General features: G+C 44.9%; 2 protein-coding genes across 2 annotated transcripts; one reads left to right on the top strand and one right to left on the bottom strand.

Annotated features, from left to right (window-relative positions):
* Nucleotides 1–4039: 4039 nt before the first annotated feature.
* LOC117856949 (probable protein ABIL1) lies at nucleotides 4040–7252 on the top strand. The gene is made up of 9 exons (XM_034739403.2): nucleotides 4040–4405; nucleotides 4577–4659; nucleotides 5390–5540; nucleotides 5624–5723; nucleotides 5811–5894; nucleotides 5981–6053; nucleotides 6150–6202; nucleotides 6309–6391; nucleotides 6761–7252. Exons 1-9 carry the CDS (start codon nucleotides 4286–4288, stop codon nucleotides 6914–6916), a joined length of 903 nt encoding a protein of 300 aa, XP_034595294.1. The 5' UTR covers nucleotides 4040–4285; the 3' UTR covers nucleotides 6917–7252.
* A 225-nt stretch (nucleotides 7253–7477) lies between these two features.
* LOC117856948 (calcium-dependent protein kinase 1) lies at nucleotides 7478–11774 on the bottom strand. The gene is made up of 8 exons (XM_034739402.2): nucleotides 10983–11774; nucleotides 10265–10408; nucleotides 10002–10154; nucleotides 9539–9654; nucleotides 9278–9445; nucleotides 8770–8897; nucleotides 8580–8679; nucleotides 7478–8072 (listed from the first exon to the last, which is right to left on the bottom strand). The coding sequence occupies exons 1-8, from the start codon at nucleotides 11653–11655 to the stop codon at nucleotides 7986–7988; spliced, it is 1569 nt and encodes a 522-aa protein (XP_034595293.1). The 5' UTR covers nucleotides 11656–11774; the 3' UTR covers nucleotides 7478–7985.
* Between the last annotated feature and the right edge of the window lie 2450 nt (nucleotides 11775–14224).

Below are 14224 nucleotides of genomic sequence, written 5' to 3'. Positions count from 1 at the left end.
AACCACAAAACAAACTCCTGATTTCTCGAACAAAACAAACTCCTGATTTCATCCTTGCCGAAGGTGCAAGTAGTGGCAAAATTGATAGGGAGGGGTAGTGAGGATAGCTTCAATCTTCTTAGCACTTGATTTTTTTTTGGCTTATTCTATTTATTTGGAGTTCAATGAGATGGAATGCTTCAAAGTCCCATTTGTTTCCGCGGTGACCGCGCGGTGTGGCGGCAGATTGCAAGAGGCGGTGTGGCGGCAGATTGCAAGAAATTCTGCTGAACACCCCGCAAGAAGGCTCCGCCACCGCAATTGAACCAGAAAATGGATTAGCCAGATCAAAGAAAAATGGGGAAACGGGTAACTACATCTTTTTCAGCTCTGCTCCCGAAAAGAGAAAGGAGACGCTATTAACTTATTGAATCTTTCTCGATGAAATTGGTTGATTAGGACAAAATTGTATCCCTTGAGCTCGACTGATTGTGTGGTGTACTGAAGATCGAGAAAAGCGAATTGCTCCTATGATTCCCAGCGCTAGACCAGGGCAAGGGATCTATTTGTAATGTACCCGCGATGAAGGACACACCCCTCCTGACCCATGGTACAAGAAATCCACTCCAAGGATGGTGGCTGGTGGACCGGCGTGGGTGAGACGGCGCAGCAAGTGCAGACAGGAGGCTCGCCGGCGTTGCGAGCAGGTAGCAGAGGCTCGTTCCTAGGAGTCTAGGAGGATGACACCCTCCTGAATAACAAAGGTTTACGCTCCACCATATTCTCAGTTCAGTACTAGTTGGGTAGAAAGTTTCCTCTTTATTAATTAATTGCCAGTAGAAATTTTAGATGAACAATTCTACAAAAATGAGCACAATCCATCCTAAACTGCAAGAAGCTCGGCTTTGGCCCCATTTCAAGAATTGCATAGGTGCCATTGATGCCATACATATACGAGTCAGTGTACCTTTAAGTGAGCAACCAAAATATTTCAACCATCATGGATATGCTTCACAGAATGTTATACCAGTTTGTGATTTTGAGATACGCTTCACTTTTGTTGTCACTGGTTGGGCTAGATCTGTACATGATTCTCAGGTCTTATTGGATACTTTGGTCACATACAAGGAAGATTTTCCAATTCCCTGGGAAGGTATATTATTCACGTGTTTTTTTCATCTACTTCCATATATATTTTCCTTCATATTTTCCATAGATAATTTACTTAATCACATGTAGGGAAGTATTATCTCGTTGATTTCAAGTATCCTAACAGAAAAGGACTTTTGGTGCCATACAAGGGACAAAGGTACCATGTATCCGACAGTTCGAGTGGCAACATGGTCACCATTTGGCTGGATCAAAGGAGTTGTTCAGATGCACATTCATCTGTTAGAAATATGATTGAGCGTTCATTTGGAGTTCTAAAGATGAAGGGGCGTATTTTCTTGAACCTGCTGGGCTATCCAATTAGGAAGCAACAAAAATTATAACAGTGTCTATGGTCCTCATAATTTTATTTGGGATAATGGGGAACAAGACGTAGACTTCGCCACCTCTATGCCTAAACTGGAAGTTTATGGTAACCAAGGTACCATAGGATATGGGAGTTTTTTGGCGGATGATATTGATATGGGTGCCTTTCGTGATGCAATTGCCTCCACATTACATGGGTGATTATTTGTTGTAGTCTATTTTTTTTGAATTAATGGATATTGTTTGTTTTGTAAAACACCATCACTGATTGCCTAGTTCGTTGACTTGGAATGTATTACTAATTATTTCATCAAAATTTGTATTTTACAAAATTTAAAAATATTGTCAAAATCACCCTCTGTTCGTACTCATGAATCAAATGAGCTATCATCAGCTATAAGGCATACATGCTATTTTATACTCATGACAAATAATCGACTAGAAATTGTCAAGGTTGCCAAACTTCTAGTTTATCCAGCCAAAGCCAGCAGATTTGATAGATTCTCGATTCTCAAGTACACTCAAACAAACTGGCGTGGTGTGATTATTGGTCTTTTGTTTTCTTTAATTATTCGGAGAATGAAAGGGGCGCCTGTTCCGGTTTGCAGTCTTTTTTTCCCTTCATGTTCCTGTTTGATGAAGTCTTGATTTTGATACTTGCTGGGAACTATAGCTCTCCGAAGAGAAGAATGCAAGAGCATTGATTGCGCGAGAACGCGCCCAATAGTGTTGCAGGAAAGATTTCCATGAATCCAGATGCCATTTTTCCGTTCCTCCAAAAGCACAATTTTGCCCCCCATTTCTCTCACTCTTTCCTTTGTGTTCCAAACACGTAGTGACCTCAACAAAATGGAGGAACGAGACCCCTATGAAGAACTTCCGTTCCAAACAAGGCTCTAGTGATCTTTTGTTTTCTCACGGCATGTTTGATAGTATCAGTTAGCTCAACACTCTGATGTTTACACCTCTGATGCTTGGAACCATCTGATGCTAGGAGAAGGTGGGCCGTCATGGTCTCGTAGCATAGCACAAGCAAATGTGGTGGCCTCGTGGGGTATGCATCTCTTTTTTTCCTTTAACCGGGGGTTCGCTAATTACTCCCGCCGCCACTCCTCCAAAGACTAAAGTTAAGACGTGTATTTTGTTTTGAGCACAGAAGGAGGTACAATTGATCCGATCAAGGAGGTAGCACGACCTCGCAATTAGGATTGTGGAGCCAAAGACTTGGAGCCAACAACCTGTATTGCCGCACGGCGGGGCCTGCGAACCAAAACTCACGACGAGGACTGCTGGCTCTTGCAGTGGTGTTTGGATCTTTAGTCCGGACTAAAATTCATGTCGCATCGAATATTAGGAGGCTAACTAGGAGGATTAAACATGAGCTAATTATAAAATTAATTATACAGATGGAGGTTAATTCCCAAGATTAATCTATTAAGCCTAATTAATCCATCATTAGCACATGGTTACGGTAGCACTACATTGTCAAATCATGGACTAATTAGGCTTAATAAATTCGTTTCGCAAATTAGCCTCCAGCTGTGCAATTAATTTTGTAATTAGTCTATATTTAATAATTAGATGTTTAATACTCCTAATTAGTATGTAAACATTCGATGTACTAAGAGCTCCTAAACAACCTAACGGGACCGTAGTCTTGTGCTTTGCTCGATCAATCGGCATATGATCCTGAACTGAAAGTCTGCTTCGCGTCGCAGTTTGCACATGGGGCTGGGATCCAGCGATCCCATCATCCAGATGCAATCTCATTGCCATCAATGCGCAAGGCTTGACGCTACGACATCGTTTGACTTTTCCATCAATGCGCAGGCTCAACAAAAAGTGTTTACAAGCAGAGCACATGACACGACAACTTTACCTTGTCCGGCTTAGAAAATGGAGCACTTTGGACTTGAGGCTCTTCAGCACAGCTCGAATCGATACCTTGCCACGGAGCCAGAACATAACCACACACATGCTACCCAAGTATTGATTGATTGATCACCGTCGCTAACCACCCCCGTGTCTGAGCCTCGTTAGCAAACTTGCTCTGCACCTCACCTGCAATATTTGTAGCTTACTCCAAACAAGCTACTAAGCTAGTGCACCAACCGTATAAAGAATGGGCAGCAGAGGACAGGAGCAGGACGGGGCAGGACAGGAGGAGTGGTAACAGCAAAAGGCAAGACGGCAAAAGCCATGGCCGAACGGACGAAATCGGCCGGGATCCAATGACGGGACGGGGCACCGGAGCTTTCCAGCCGCAAGAATCAAGATCCATCGCCATTTCCTCCCTCTTCTCCAGTCTTCACCACCACGCACAGGCAGAGGCAGGCAGTAGCAAACAGACAGGCACACAGGCTGCCGGACCGGCACGGCGAGCTACGGGTGAAGCCTCCCCACTCGATTCCCCGATCCAATGATCCCATCGTCCGGCACGGCACCCGCCAATCAAATCTTGCCGCCACTCCTCGCCCCATTGACTGACTGGCTGGACCTAACAAAAAGTTAGCCGGCAACCACCACCTCGTCGCCATCCGATCCGCGCCCCACCTCACGTCCTCACCACACCCCACTACCCGCCCGCCTCCACTCCCTCTCCCACTCCTGCACCCCCGACGTCACCGTCCACCGCCAGTACACCACCACTCGGCACTCGCTGCACCTGGGAGACCGGCAAAGCGAGGGGAGCCGCGCGGGAGGCGTCGCGTGTTCCTTGCTTCGTCCTCACGTGCCGTGGCCACCCCGCTTCCTCCTCCTCCCCCCGTATCCGTCCTGTTCCCCCACCGAGCTAACCGGCGGCGGGGGTGTCGGCCAGTGGGCGGAGGCGATGCATCACGAACCGTGGCGGCCTGGTGCTGAGACCGCCGGGGCGGGGGCGGGGCCCGCGCCCACCACCGTCGACGAGGCGTCCATGGAGCGCAGCAAGAGCTTCGTCAAGGCGCTGCAGGTCAGCCGCTCCCCGCCCGGATCGGGCTCGATCCTGTTTTTCACAAATTCTTTTTTCTTCTTCCCGATCGAATTGCTGTGCAAAGATCCGAAATTCTCGGAAGCCCTGGTTGCCGCCCACGATTCTTGCTCCGTTTGGTGCTTACGATCGCTGCCCATGACGTGATTGCAGGAGCTCAAGAACCTGCGGCCGCAGCTCTACTCGGCATCGGAGTACTGCGAGAAGTCCTACCTCCACAGCGAGCAGAAGCAAATGTAAGAATAGATTCCTGTTGTCCCTTCGTCCCGGAGTTCGCACCTCCTTGCAATTTTCGGAAGCAACTCAAGTTTTCATGCCCATAGGCCATAGCAAGTAGTACCGGAAAACAATGTGTACCTGTTGCTTCTAGCCCACAATGGTCTCCTGAACGTTCTTCCTAGTTATTTTTCTTCTCATTTGGTATTACAAGTCTTACCAACGGTTGGTTTTAATGAAGCATTGGTTCGGGAGTACATGATCCATCTGCAAAGTGCGGCAATGGGAAGAAAGTTGTATTGGGCTGATTGGTTGTGCAGAAGTTAAATTTTGGAGTTTTCTAGTGAGGGGTTGGTTGTTTCATATTTGGAGGTCGAGGTTCTGAATTATGCACTACACCTACTGTCACATATTCCATGGAATTGCTGTGTAATGGATGTGTGCAATCTGAGCACCTGACTTCCCTGCAAAAGTGGCTCATAATTACTTGTTTCTGCTAGTTTTTTTTGGGTGCTGTCACGGGTTCCTCCTGGTCCTGTACTCCTGTTCAGTGTTGATTAAACTGAAGAACTTTCTGCAAAGTAACGAATGTGCTCGAGTAGAACACATCAGAGTTTTTTTTTGTGACGTATTTCATTAAGAGGAAAGAAGCAGGGTTACATGTTTGAGCAATGTCATCTAGGGTTCCATGTAGGAAAGAAGCAGAGTTAGGAATCCTCTCATCCATTTTCCCGTGCTTCTTGATATCAGGGTGCTGGACAACTTGAAAGATTATGCTGTCAGGGCCCTGGTCAATGCTGTCGACCACCTTGGCACAGTTGCCTACAAATTGACAGACCTGTACGAACAGCAGGCTTCAGAAATTTCAACCCTCGAATTGAAAGTAGCATGCTTAAACCAGGTACTGCTTCTGTCATAAGGTGGAATTCTGTTATTACTGTGCAATATATGGTTAAAGCTGACAATTTTAGGTCCAATATTCAGCAAGTCCTTACCTGCCAAACTTACACGGACAAAGAAGGCCTTAGGCAACAGCAGATGACGGGGGCTGCCAGGAGACACCACAAACATTACATCGTACCATGTAAGGGTTCACAGAATAAATATGCAAGTCTGGAGTCAAGAAAATGATAAACTCCTAGCTAACCTTTTGACTTTCTCTTCGAGCTAGATGCGGGAAATAAAAGAATGCAATCTTTTTCTGAGATGCAAGGCAATGCTGATTTTGACTCAACACCTAGACCTTACTCCTCAGGTGCAACTTCTTGCTTCTGTGCAAACATTTGAAATTCTGGTATTAAGTGCTTCCCGTGCTGAAAAAACAAACGATCCTCCCTGCAGCAAAGACCCTTCAGTGGCATTTGGTTTCAGAGAAGAACTCCAAGAGCAATAGACCTGATCAGTCTGAATCCACGTAAGTCATTCATGTCTCTGGTTCAGTTTTGCTGAATGGGGCATTTGCTCTGCTAACTTCATCCTGTGTGACATTGTTGTCATCTGCTCTGTGCAGCCCAGGAGAAACAAAAACTACTAAGCCTTCATCAAGTGGCTTCCGCCTTCTCGGTATTTAATTGCTTATATTGTCTCTATTTTTATCTTCATTTGGCAGATTTTAGCATAGCTTATATGCAGATGGCAGATACTTAATCTGAAACTGCTTATGTTTCAGGCAAGGAATCATCTGCATCTCCCTTGTCCAAACATGTGCAATCCAACTTGACCAGCTTGGATATTGTTAGTGTCGGCATGAAGGTAAACCTAAACCATAATATGATTGAAAATCCGGACTGGTTTTCTATTCTGTAAACAAAATGATACATACATGTACTTCAAGATTATAGATTACATTTTATTTTATGATGCAATAGTTGCAAATGGTCATCATAGAGGATATATTATTTTTATGTACTCCCAAGTTAAATCAGTCTATTTCCCGCATTATGAAAGTTTCTTTTCTATTGAACTTATATATTGCATTTGATGATGCAATAGTTGCAAATGGTCATCATGATGATATTTTATTTTTATTTACTCCCTTGTTAAATCAGTCTACTTCCCCGAATAATGAAAGTTTTTCTTCTGTTGTACTCATACTTTGAAACATCCAATTTGTGTTTTCAGGACCAGCCCGGGACAAGGCATTTGTCATCATTCAGTTCTTTTGACAACCCAAGAGGGCGTCAAATCCAGAAGGCTCCGCTTCGCACAAAAAGTATGTTAGCTGCTTTCTTTGTTAAGCACAGATCAGCAAAGATGAAAAACGTCTCTGTTCGTTGATCAACGGCAAGCCTGCAGTTTGCTGCAGCCATACCAATGTGGAAGTCAAGGACATGGAAGAAGCTATGTATACATGTTGTAGATTGTATTTGGATCTTGTATATTAGTGCTCTATAGATAAACCTCCTGATACCCTTTCAATCTGTATCTTAATGCTATCTTGCTGATGGCCTAAATGTAATGATTTATATGGATATACAGTAATAGTTCTATACCCTAGTGCCATCTCAGTGTCCAGGAAATACAGTGTAAACGGAATGTACAAGGAGTCGAGTATACTTTTGTGCGAGAAATAAAAGGTGGATGGCTCATCTAATTAGGTGATCCAGTATGTTATGTCCCAGGATTGGTTCAAGGGTAAAATGCATACGCCTGGTCAAAAATATGCCCCCACTGTGTAAGTCACGCGAGAAAAGACTACCCGTCCGGCGGCCGTCCTGGCGTTTACCCAAGGAAATGTGACATTGCGTCTGCAAATCTTTTCCGAGACCATACTACCCTACTACAGGTGTAAACATATGATTCTTTGGGTGGTCATCTTCACCCAAATAAGAATCTTGCTAACTGAAGAGCTCAAATGGATCAGCATTTCACCTAGAGATAATCCAGGACCACGTTTGTGCTATGCTTATTAAGAATAATACAACATTGCCACACAAGATCACTAAACACCCTCTTACAATGCCTGTTCTAATATAAATGGCTGAGAGGACAAAAGCACATGAACACAAGTCACAACACGCTCATTTGTGCAGCTAACTGATCACCTCATTGAGGAAACACGCTAGAATGGAAGGTGGGGAAAGATGCAGATCAAAGCAGCTGAACAACCTCAAAAGGCATTATGCATGAGAAGAAACACTGCCACCCAGAGTCAGATGATGATCAAAGCATCTATATTGAAGTAGCCATATCATGCACCCCATTCTGGTACAAACTGGTCCGGGCTGCAGAGATATGGATCTCAAATGGAGTCTTAATGGCTTTTCCCAGAAGAAAATGAGTCCAGGAGAAGATGTCTAAGGGCAAAATATTCCCAAAAAGCATCCATCGAAATTGTAGACTGCAGTTAGAACATGCGCCTCCGGTTCGGAACAATCTCAGGGCTGTTGTTCCTCATCATGGCAACAAACTCCTGGTAATTAATTCTTCCATCCTGCCAATAAATAAAAAAATGGGAACATTAGCATTATGATAAACTGAGCTGGGCAGCCTCTTTAACTTTCAAGTTATAAGTAAAAGGATCACTGTTCTTTGGCATTCCCAATGTAGGTTAGTCAAGAGAAGGTCGGTAGAGATTATGGACATTTGCTAATTTATCCCCAAATTCAAATACAGCAAATTGGTAGTCTCTCCATGAATTTCCATTCACCAGTTGATATTGTTAAATTTATTCAATGTGAATTAATTACAGTGTATGCATCCAGATACAAATTATTGTAATCAGCATTTTTTAACATACAAGCCCCCACCAGTCAAATCTTTGGATTTTCTCTTCCTATAAGAATTCATTTCCATGTTTTAGGAACATGTCAAGTGGTTGAAGTCAACAGTAAGTAACATGCCACATAACTGACGTCAGTGAGGTGGTTTTCTTCAATGGATTGATTTAAATATTTGAAGAGCTAAACTTTTTCTTAAACTCTGCAAAATATATACTCACATGATCTGTATCCACTTCAGCAATGATTTCTTTTATTGTTTTATCATCTCCCATATCATACTTCTTCAAAGCTTCCTCCAACTCATCTACTGTTATGTATCTGCATGGAAAGATTTAAACAGTAAGGAAATCAAATGAAAACAGTCCAGATTTGCATAACAAGTCCAGGCAAAATTAGAAGTGAAGTTACCCGCTGTGGTCCTTATCAAAATATTCAAAAGCTTTGAGTATGTGGTCTTCCTTCTCCAATCTATTCAAGTGCATAGTGGCTGATATGAACTCCGCGTAATCAATGGTGCCATTTCCATCAACATCAGCCTGTTTAGGGAATTAGAAACAAGAATAAGGAAACAAAATGGAATGTGATGAACTACTACAACAGTTCCATCAACAATGTCCAAAAGTTTGATCTATATGAGTTTCACATGTTCCATCACATCTTCTTTCAAATTACTGTATACTGTGTTTTCCATTCAATAGAAAACACCAGAAACTTGCATGCACTTTTCTTTCTAAAAATGGCAAAAGGTTGTGGAATGCAATGCAGTCCTAGACAGTCGCTTTCAGTTTTCCAAATTGGAGATGTGATTTGGGAATTGGGATAGTGATACTTGAGAACAAAGAAAATATACTGAAAGTAAATATGCAGTCAACAGTAAAAATGAAGCGTATGGGTCTGGTCTGGAGGATGAACATACCGCCTCCATCAACTGTCTGATTTCTGATTCAGAAATTTTAGTGCCAAGTTTTGGTAAACCAGATCTTAGCTCTTCAAGAGTAATTGTCCCACTGTTATCCGCATCCAGGGATCTAAACATTTCTTTGAGGCCCATAATCTCTTCATCTGATAAGTTCTCGGCAACAATCTGATTATAACGAAAGAAGATGTTAGAATTATCTGCTCTTAAAATGAAGTCTTTAACTAGAATAAATGCCACAAAGTCCAAGCAGCCAATCACCTTCAATGCAACTTTCTTGAGCTTGTTCATTGCCCTGAACTGTTTCATTCTACTGATGACTGTAATGTCAAGTGGCTTATCTGGTGCCTCTCCATCCTCTCTAATCCATGGATGATCTGTATGTTCACAATATTAGACTGATAAACTATACTTGCAAATGAATATTCAGTTCAAAACATGGGTCATCCTCTTTTCTTTCCTGTTTTTTTAGAGAGAGAAAGCAGACAGGTCTTTAATTAAGAGAGAAAATCAGCAGTTTCTCTCTGGAATACTACAACTACTATCAGCACTTTCGCACTCTTGTATCAAAAGGCACGTAGTGTGGAACAAACTAGGAGGAGACTACTCTCATTTTGCAATAAACTTAATACATGTGTTCATTCTCTACAAATGAAAATGCCATATTGTAAAACATGATTCCACAACTAGACATACAAAGACAGTGAAAGAGCAGTTGACTTACTCAAAATTTCAGCAGCAGTCAAGCGCTCTTTCGGGTCTTGCCTCAGCATCTTTTTAACCAAATCCTTTGCACCATTAGATATTGAAGGCCAAGGATCAGAAGAGAAATCAATGTGACCACGCAAAACAGCATCAAATATGCCATCCTCATTCTCTGGCAACATTAAAGGATAAAGTGAAGAAAAAGAACAATTGTGTTAAGACTTAAGAGCGATATAAGCAAAAAAAAATGATCAAAATGAGATTTTCAGAAAGAAAATTTACCTGCCCAAAAAGGAGGAACACCGGACAGAAGGATGTAAAGAATAACCCCAGCACTCCAAATGTCAGCCTCTGCCCCATAGTGCCGTTTCAGTACCTCAGGAGCAACATAATATGCACTTCCCACCAGATCCTTGAAAGTCTCCCCTGCATCATCAGTTATGGATTCTCAATCTGTTTGCTCATGCCACAAATACAAATAAACAAGCTATTTCACTTCCTAAGAGACAAACAAATAGAGATAACAAATAGAAAAACAGACTAAGCCCCACAAGAAATCCTCCACAATCACCAGCAATTTGCAAATTGAATAATCGCACTTTTATGCAACAAACTTAGGGTGTCATTTAACATTCAGTGCAAGCATTTCTCACAACAAACTTAGGGTTTGTCACAATGGTGGGAACAATGTGGTGCATAAAGAGTAAACAATGCAAATCTACAATGCGATCACAATGTCACCATTGGAACAAGCTTAAAGCTCAGCTACTTTGGAGTTTAAGCTGGATCCCCAATACTAACGCAGCATCTCGCAACCAGAATGGACAGATATGAATAATGCCACCTCCATATAGATACTACTAATTTTAGCAATGCTGGGTCCGACCCAGCGAATCGGTCAAGTCAAAGGCATATCCACATCTTGTCAAGTCAAACATCACAGAAGGGCACCGCAGGATCCATATGGAAGAAGCGATGGAGTCAAAAATCGAGCACTCACCGGGCTTGAAGAAAACGGAGAGGCCGAAGTCCGTGGCCTTGAGCGGCGAGTCCTCCTTGTCGTTGAGGAAGAGGAAGTTCTCGGGTTTGAGATCCCGGTGGAAGACCCCCATGGAGTGGCAGCTGTGGACGACGGCGACGATCTCGCGGCAGAGCGCGGCGGCTGCGCGCTCGGTGTAGTGGCCCCTGGCGATGATCCGGTCGAAGAGCTCCCCTCCCTCGCAGAGCTCCATGACGAGGTTGACCGAGTGGCGGTCCTCGTAGGCGCCGCGGAGCTCGACGATGTTGCGGTGGCCCGTGAGGTGGTGCATGATCTGGACCTCCCGGCGCACGTCCTCGATGTCGTCGCGGTGGACGAGCTTGCGCGTGGCGATGGACTTACAGGCGAAGCGCTGGCCGGTCTCCCGGTGCGTGACGAGGTAGGTGACTCCGAACTGGCCCCGGCCGAGCTCGCGCCCGAAGGTGTAGGTCGCGCGCACGTCCTCCATCGGACGCCCCAGCACGCGCCCCGCCACCCCCGCGTCCGCCGACGGGGCCGCCGCCGCCGGCTTCGGCCTCGGCCGATGGTGCTGCTGCTGTGGCGGCGGCGGCGGCGCATGGGCCTGGGGCTTGGGCGGGGCCGGCTGCTGCTGGTCGGCTGCGTGGCGGTGGTGGCGCGACCCGCGGTTGCCCATGGCTGCGTGTGCCGGGCTGGGGTCGTCTGACGGAGGGGGGAGGTGACGGGGGCTTGCCGGTTTGCGGGTCTGGCTCGCTCGGCCCTCGGGTGCTGGCTGGAGCGGAAATTTTGTGGAGGGGACAGGGGGAGGGCGAGCGTTCAGCGCTGCGCGGAACACAAGCGCGTTGGGTGGTGGGATTGGCGTAGAGGAGCAGGTGCGAGTGACAGGCTCACGGGCGTGGCGTGTGAGCGTGGGCCAATTTTGGGGGAGAACCGCGGGGGCAGGTATCGGTGACGGTGAGCGGATGCGTGGTAGGGACGGGAAGCACGGCGGGGGGTCGTGGGGTCAGCGGCGTACTGGCGTCTTGTGTTGTGCTTTTGCTGGGATGCTGCTGGCGCTGGGTCAGCTGGTGGTCACCGAGATTTCGCTCGGCTTTCTTTTTTATCGGCACTGCTAGAAAATTTGTATCGGTACAACATCAAAATAAAATACACGTAACATCGAAAATTTATAGTTGTAACGTCATCAAAATTTTATAATTACAATATTGAAAAATATACGAAAAAATGATTACATCGTTCAACTCTTGGACATGTGACCTCCTCCAAGAATCCTAATCCAGGTCCCTTTCTCCCCATCTCATCCAAATCCTCCCCTTCCCCTTCTCATCTCCCTTTCCTTGCTAGGGTTCTGCTCCAGCGATGGCTCAAGTCCTACGGTGGCGAAGTTGCTCGATCCGTGGACTTTGTTGCCATCTCCGCCTCTTCCTAAAAGATTTGGTGATAGATTTTCTTTTGATTGTCTTTTTTTGACAGATTGTTGTGAACCTTGCGTGGTAATTCTGGACAAGTACATTTACTGCAAGATTTTATTTGCATTGTCGTAGCAGAATTAATGTGAGCTACGCTAATCTGTTTGGTTTTATTTTCGAGCTTAAGTTGAAGCCATATTTTGATCTTGTCTTGTCTAGTAGGAAACTGCAGCGGCATTGTCTCTATGGTCTTTACAAACTTGTGCTAGATATTTACACACTGCAGCGTCGTTGTCTCTCTAGTCTTTGCAAATTTGTGCTAGATATTTACACTTTTGCTTTTTGTGCTGCCAGTCTGCCACCTTCTACTGTTGACATAGCTGAATTATTTTACAATTTTGACTCTTTTTTTGCCTGCAGAGTTCTTGATGGAAGCAATACATGATCCGAGAAAAATGAAATAATTTGTGCTGAATTGACATGCCAGTTTAGTCCTTGATGCTTGCACGTGTTCTTTATATGCTAAAGTGTGTGGTATTGTGCCACGATAGCAGTTCTGAAAAATGAAGCAATACATGCTAAGTATGTTGTTTAACTTGTAAGCATCAATGACTAGTAAATTGGCATGTCAATTCAGCACAAATTGCTTTATTTTTCTCAGATCATGTATTCCTTCCACCAAGAACTCTGTAAGTAAAAAAAGAGAGTCAAAATTGTAAAATAATTCAGCCATATCAGCAGTAGAAGGTGGCAGATTGACAGCACACAAAGCAAGAGTGTAAATATCTAGCACAAGTTTGCAAAGAACATAGAGACAATGCGGTTGTAGTGTGTAAATATCTAGCATAACAAGTTTGCAAAGACCATAGAAACAGCGCCGCTGCAGTTTCCTACTAGACAAGACAAGATCAAAATATGGCTTCAGCTTAAGTTTGAAAATAAAACCAAACATATTAGCTTAGCTCATAATAATTTTGCTACGACAATGCAAATAAAATCTTGCAGCAAATGTACTTGTCTAGAATTACTTATGCAAGGGTTCACAACATCCTGTCAAAAAAGACAATCAAAAGAAAATCTATCATCAGATCTTTTAGGAAGCTTATGTAGCAAGATCACCTGATGCGGAGGCGGAGATGGCAACAGAGTCCACGAATCGAGCAACTTCGCCGCCGTAGGACTTGAGCCATCGCCGGAGCAGAACCCTAGCAAGGAAAGGGAGATGAGGAGGGGAAGGGGAGGATTCGTATGAGATGGGGAGAAGGGGTGGAGGATGTCGGGGATAGATTCCCAAAACCCGCAAGGAAGGAAGAAGTTGGACTCCTACTAGGATTTCCCTGTAATCCGACAAGGACTCATACCGTGTACTCTTACTAGGACTCCTCGTAATCCGACTAGGACTCCCGCCCCCTGGAGTATATAAAGGAGGGCGAGGGTACCTAGATCGATAGCTCACCTAAGCTCAACACCCAAGCGTAGGGTGCACTATACAACACCCGAAAACAGGATGTACGGTATTATGCTACTCTGACTGCCCGAACCTGTATAAATCCGTGTCTTGTGCCCTCGCTTTTACCTTCGGGTTCCAGGTCCAGCGATCCCCCAACCGACTAATTGACTACCTCAGGTACCCCCTTGGTAGGGTGCCGGTATAAAACACCGACAGAGGAGGTGCACCTGGACGTGGATTCTTGGAGGAGGTCACGCGAGAGCTGGGAGCCACAGCGACGGCCGGCGGCAGCGGCGGCGGCAGTAGCTTATGTAGGAGTGGGAACGGGCGCCCCTCTCTCGCTCGTGCAAGCGAGACGCGCGATGGGGGTGATGAAGACGGGGAGC

Source organism: Setaria viridis, chromosome 5 (assembly GCF_005286985.2).
Source record: "Setaria viridis chromosome 5, Setaria_viridis_v4.0, whole genome shotgun sequence".
NCBI classification, from domain to species: Eukaryota; Viridiplantae; Streptophyta; class Magnoliopsida; order Poales; family Poaceae; genus Setaria; species Setaria viridis.
The sequence above is the reverse complement of the archived record's forward strand: the minus strand, read 5'-3'. Positions and strand labels throughout refer to the sequence as shown.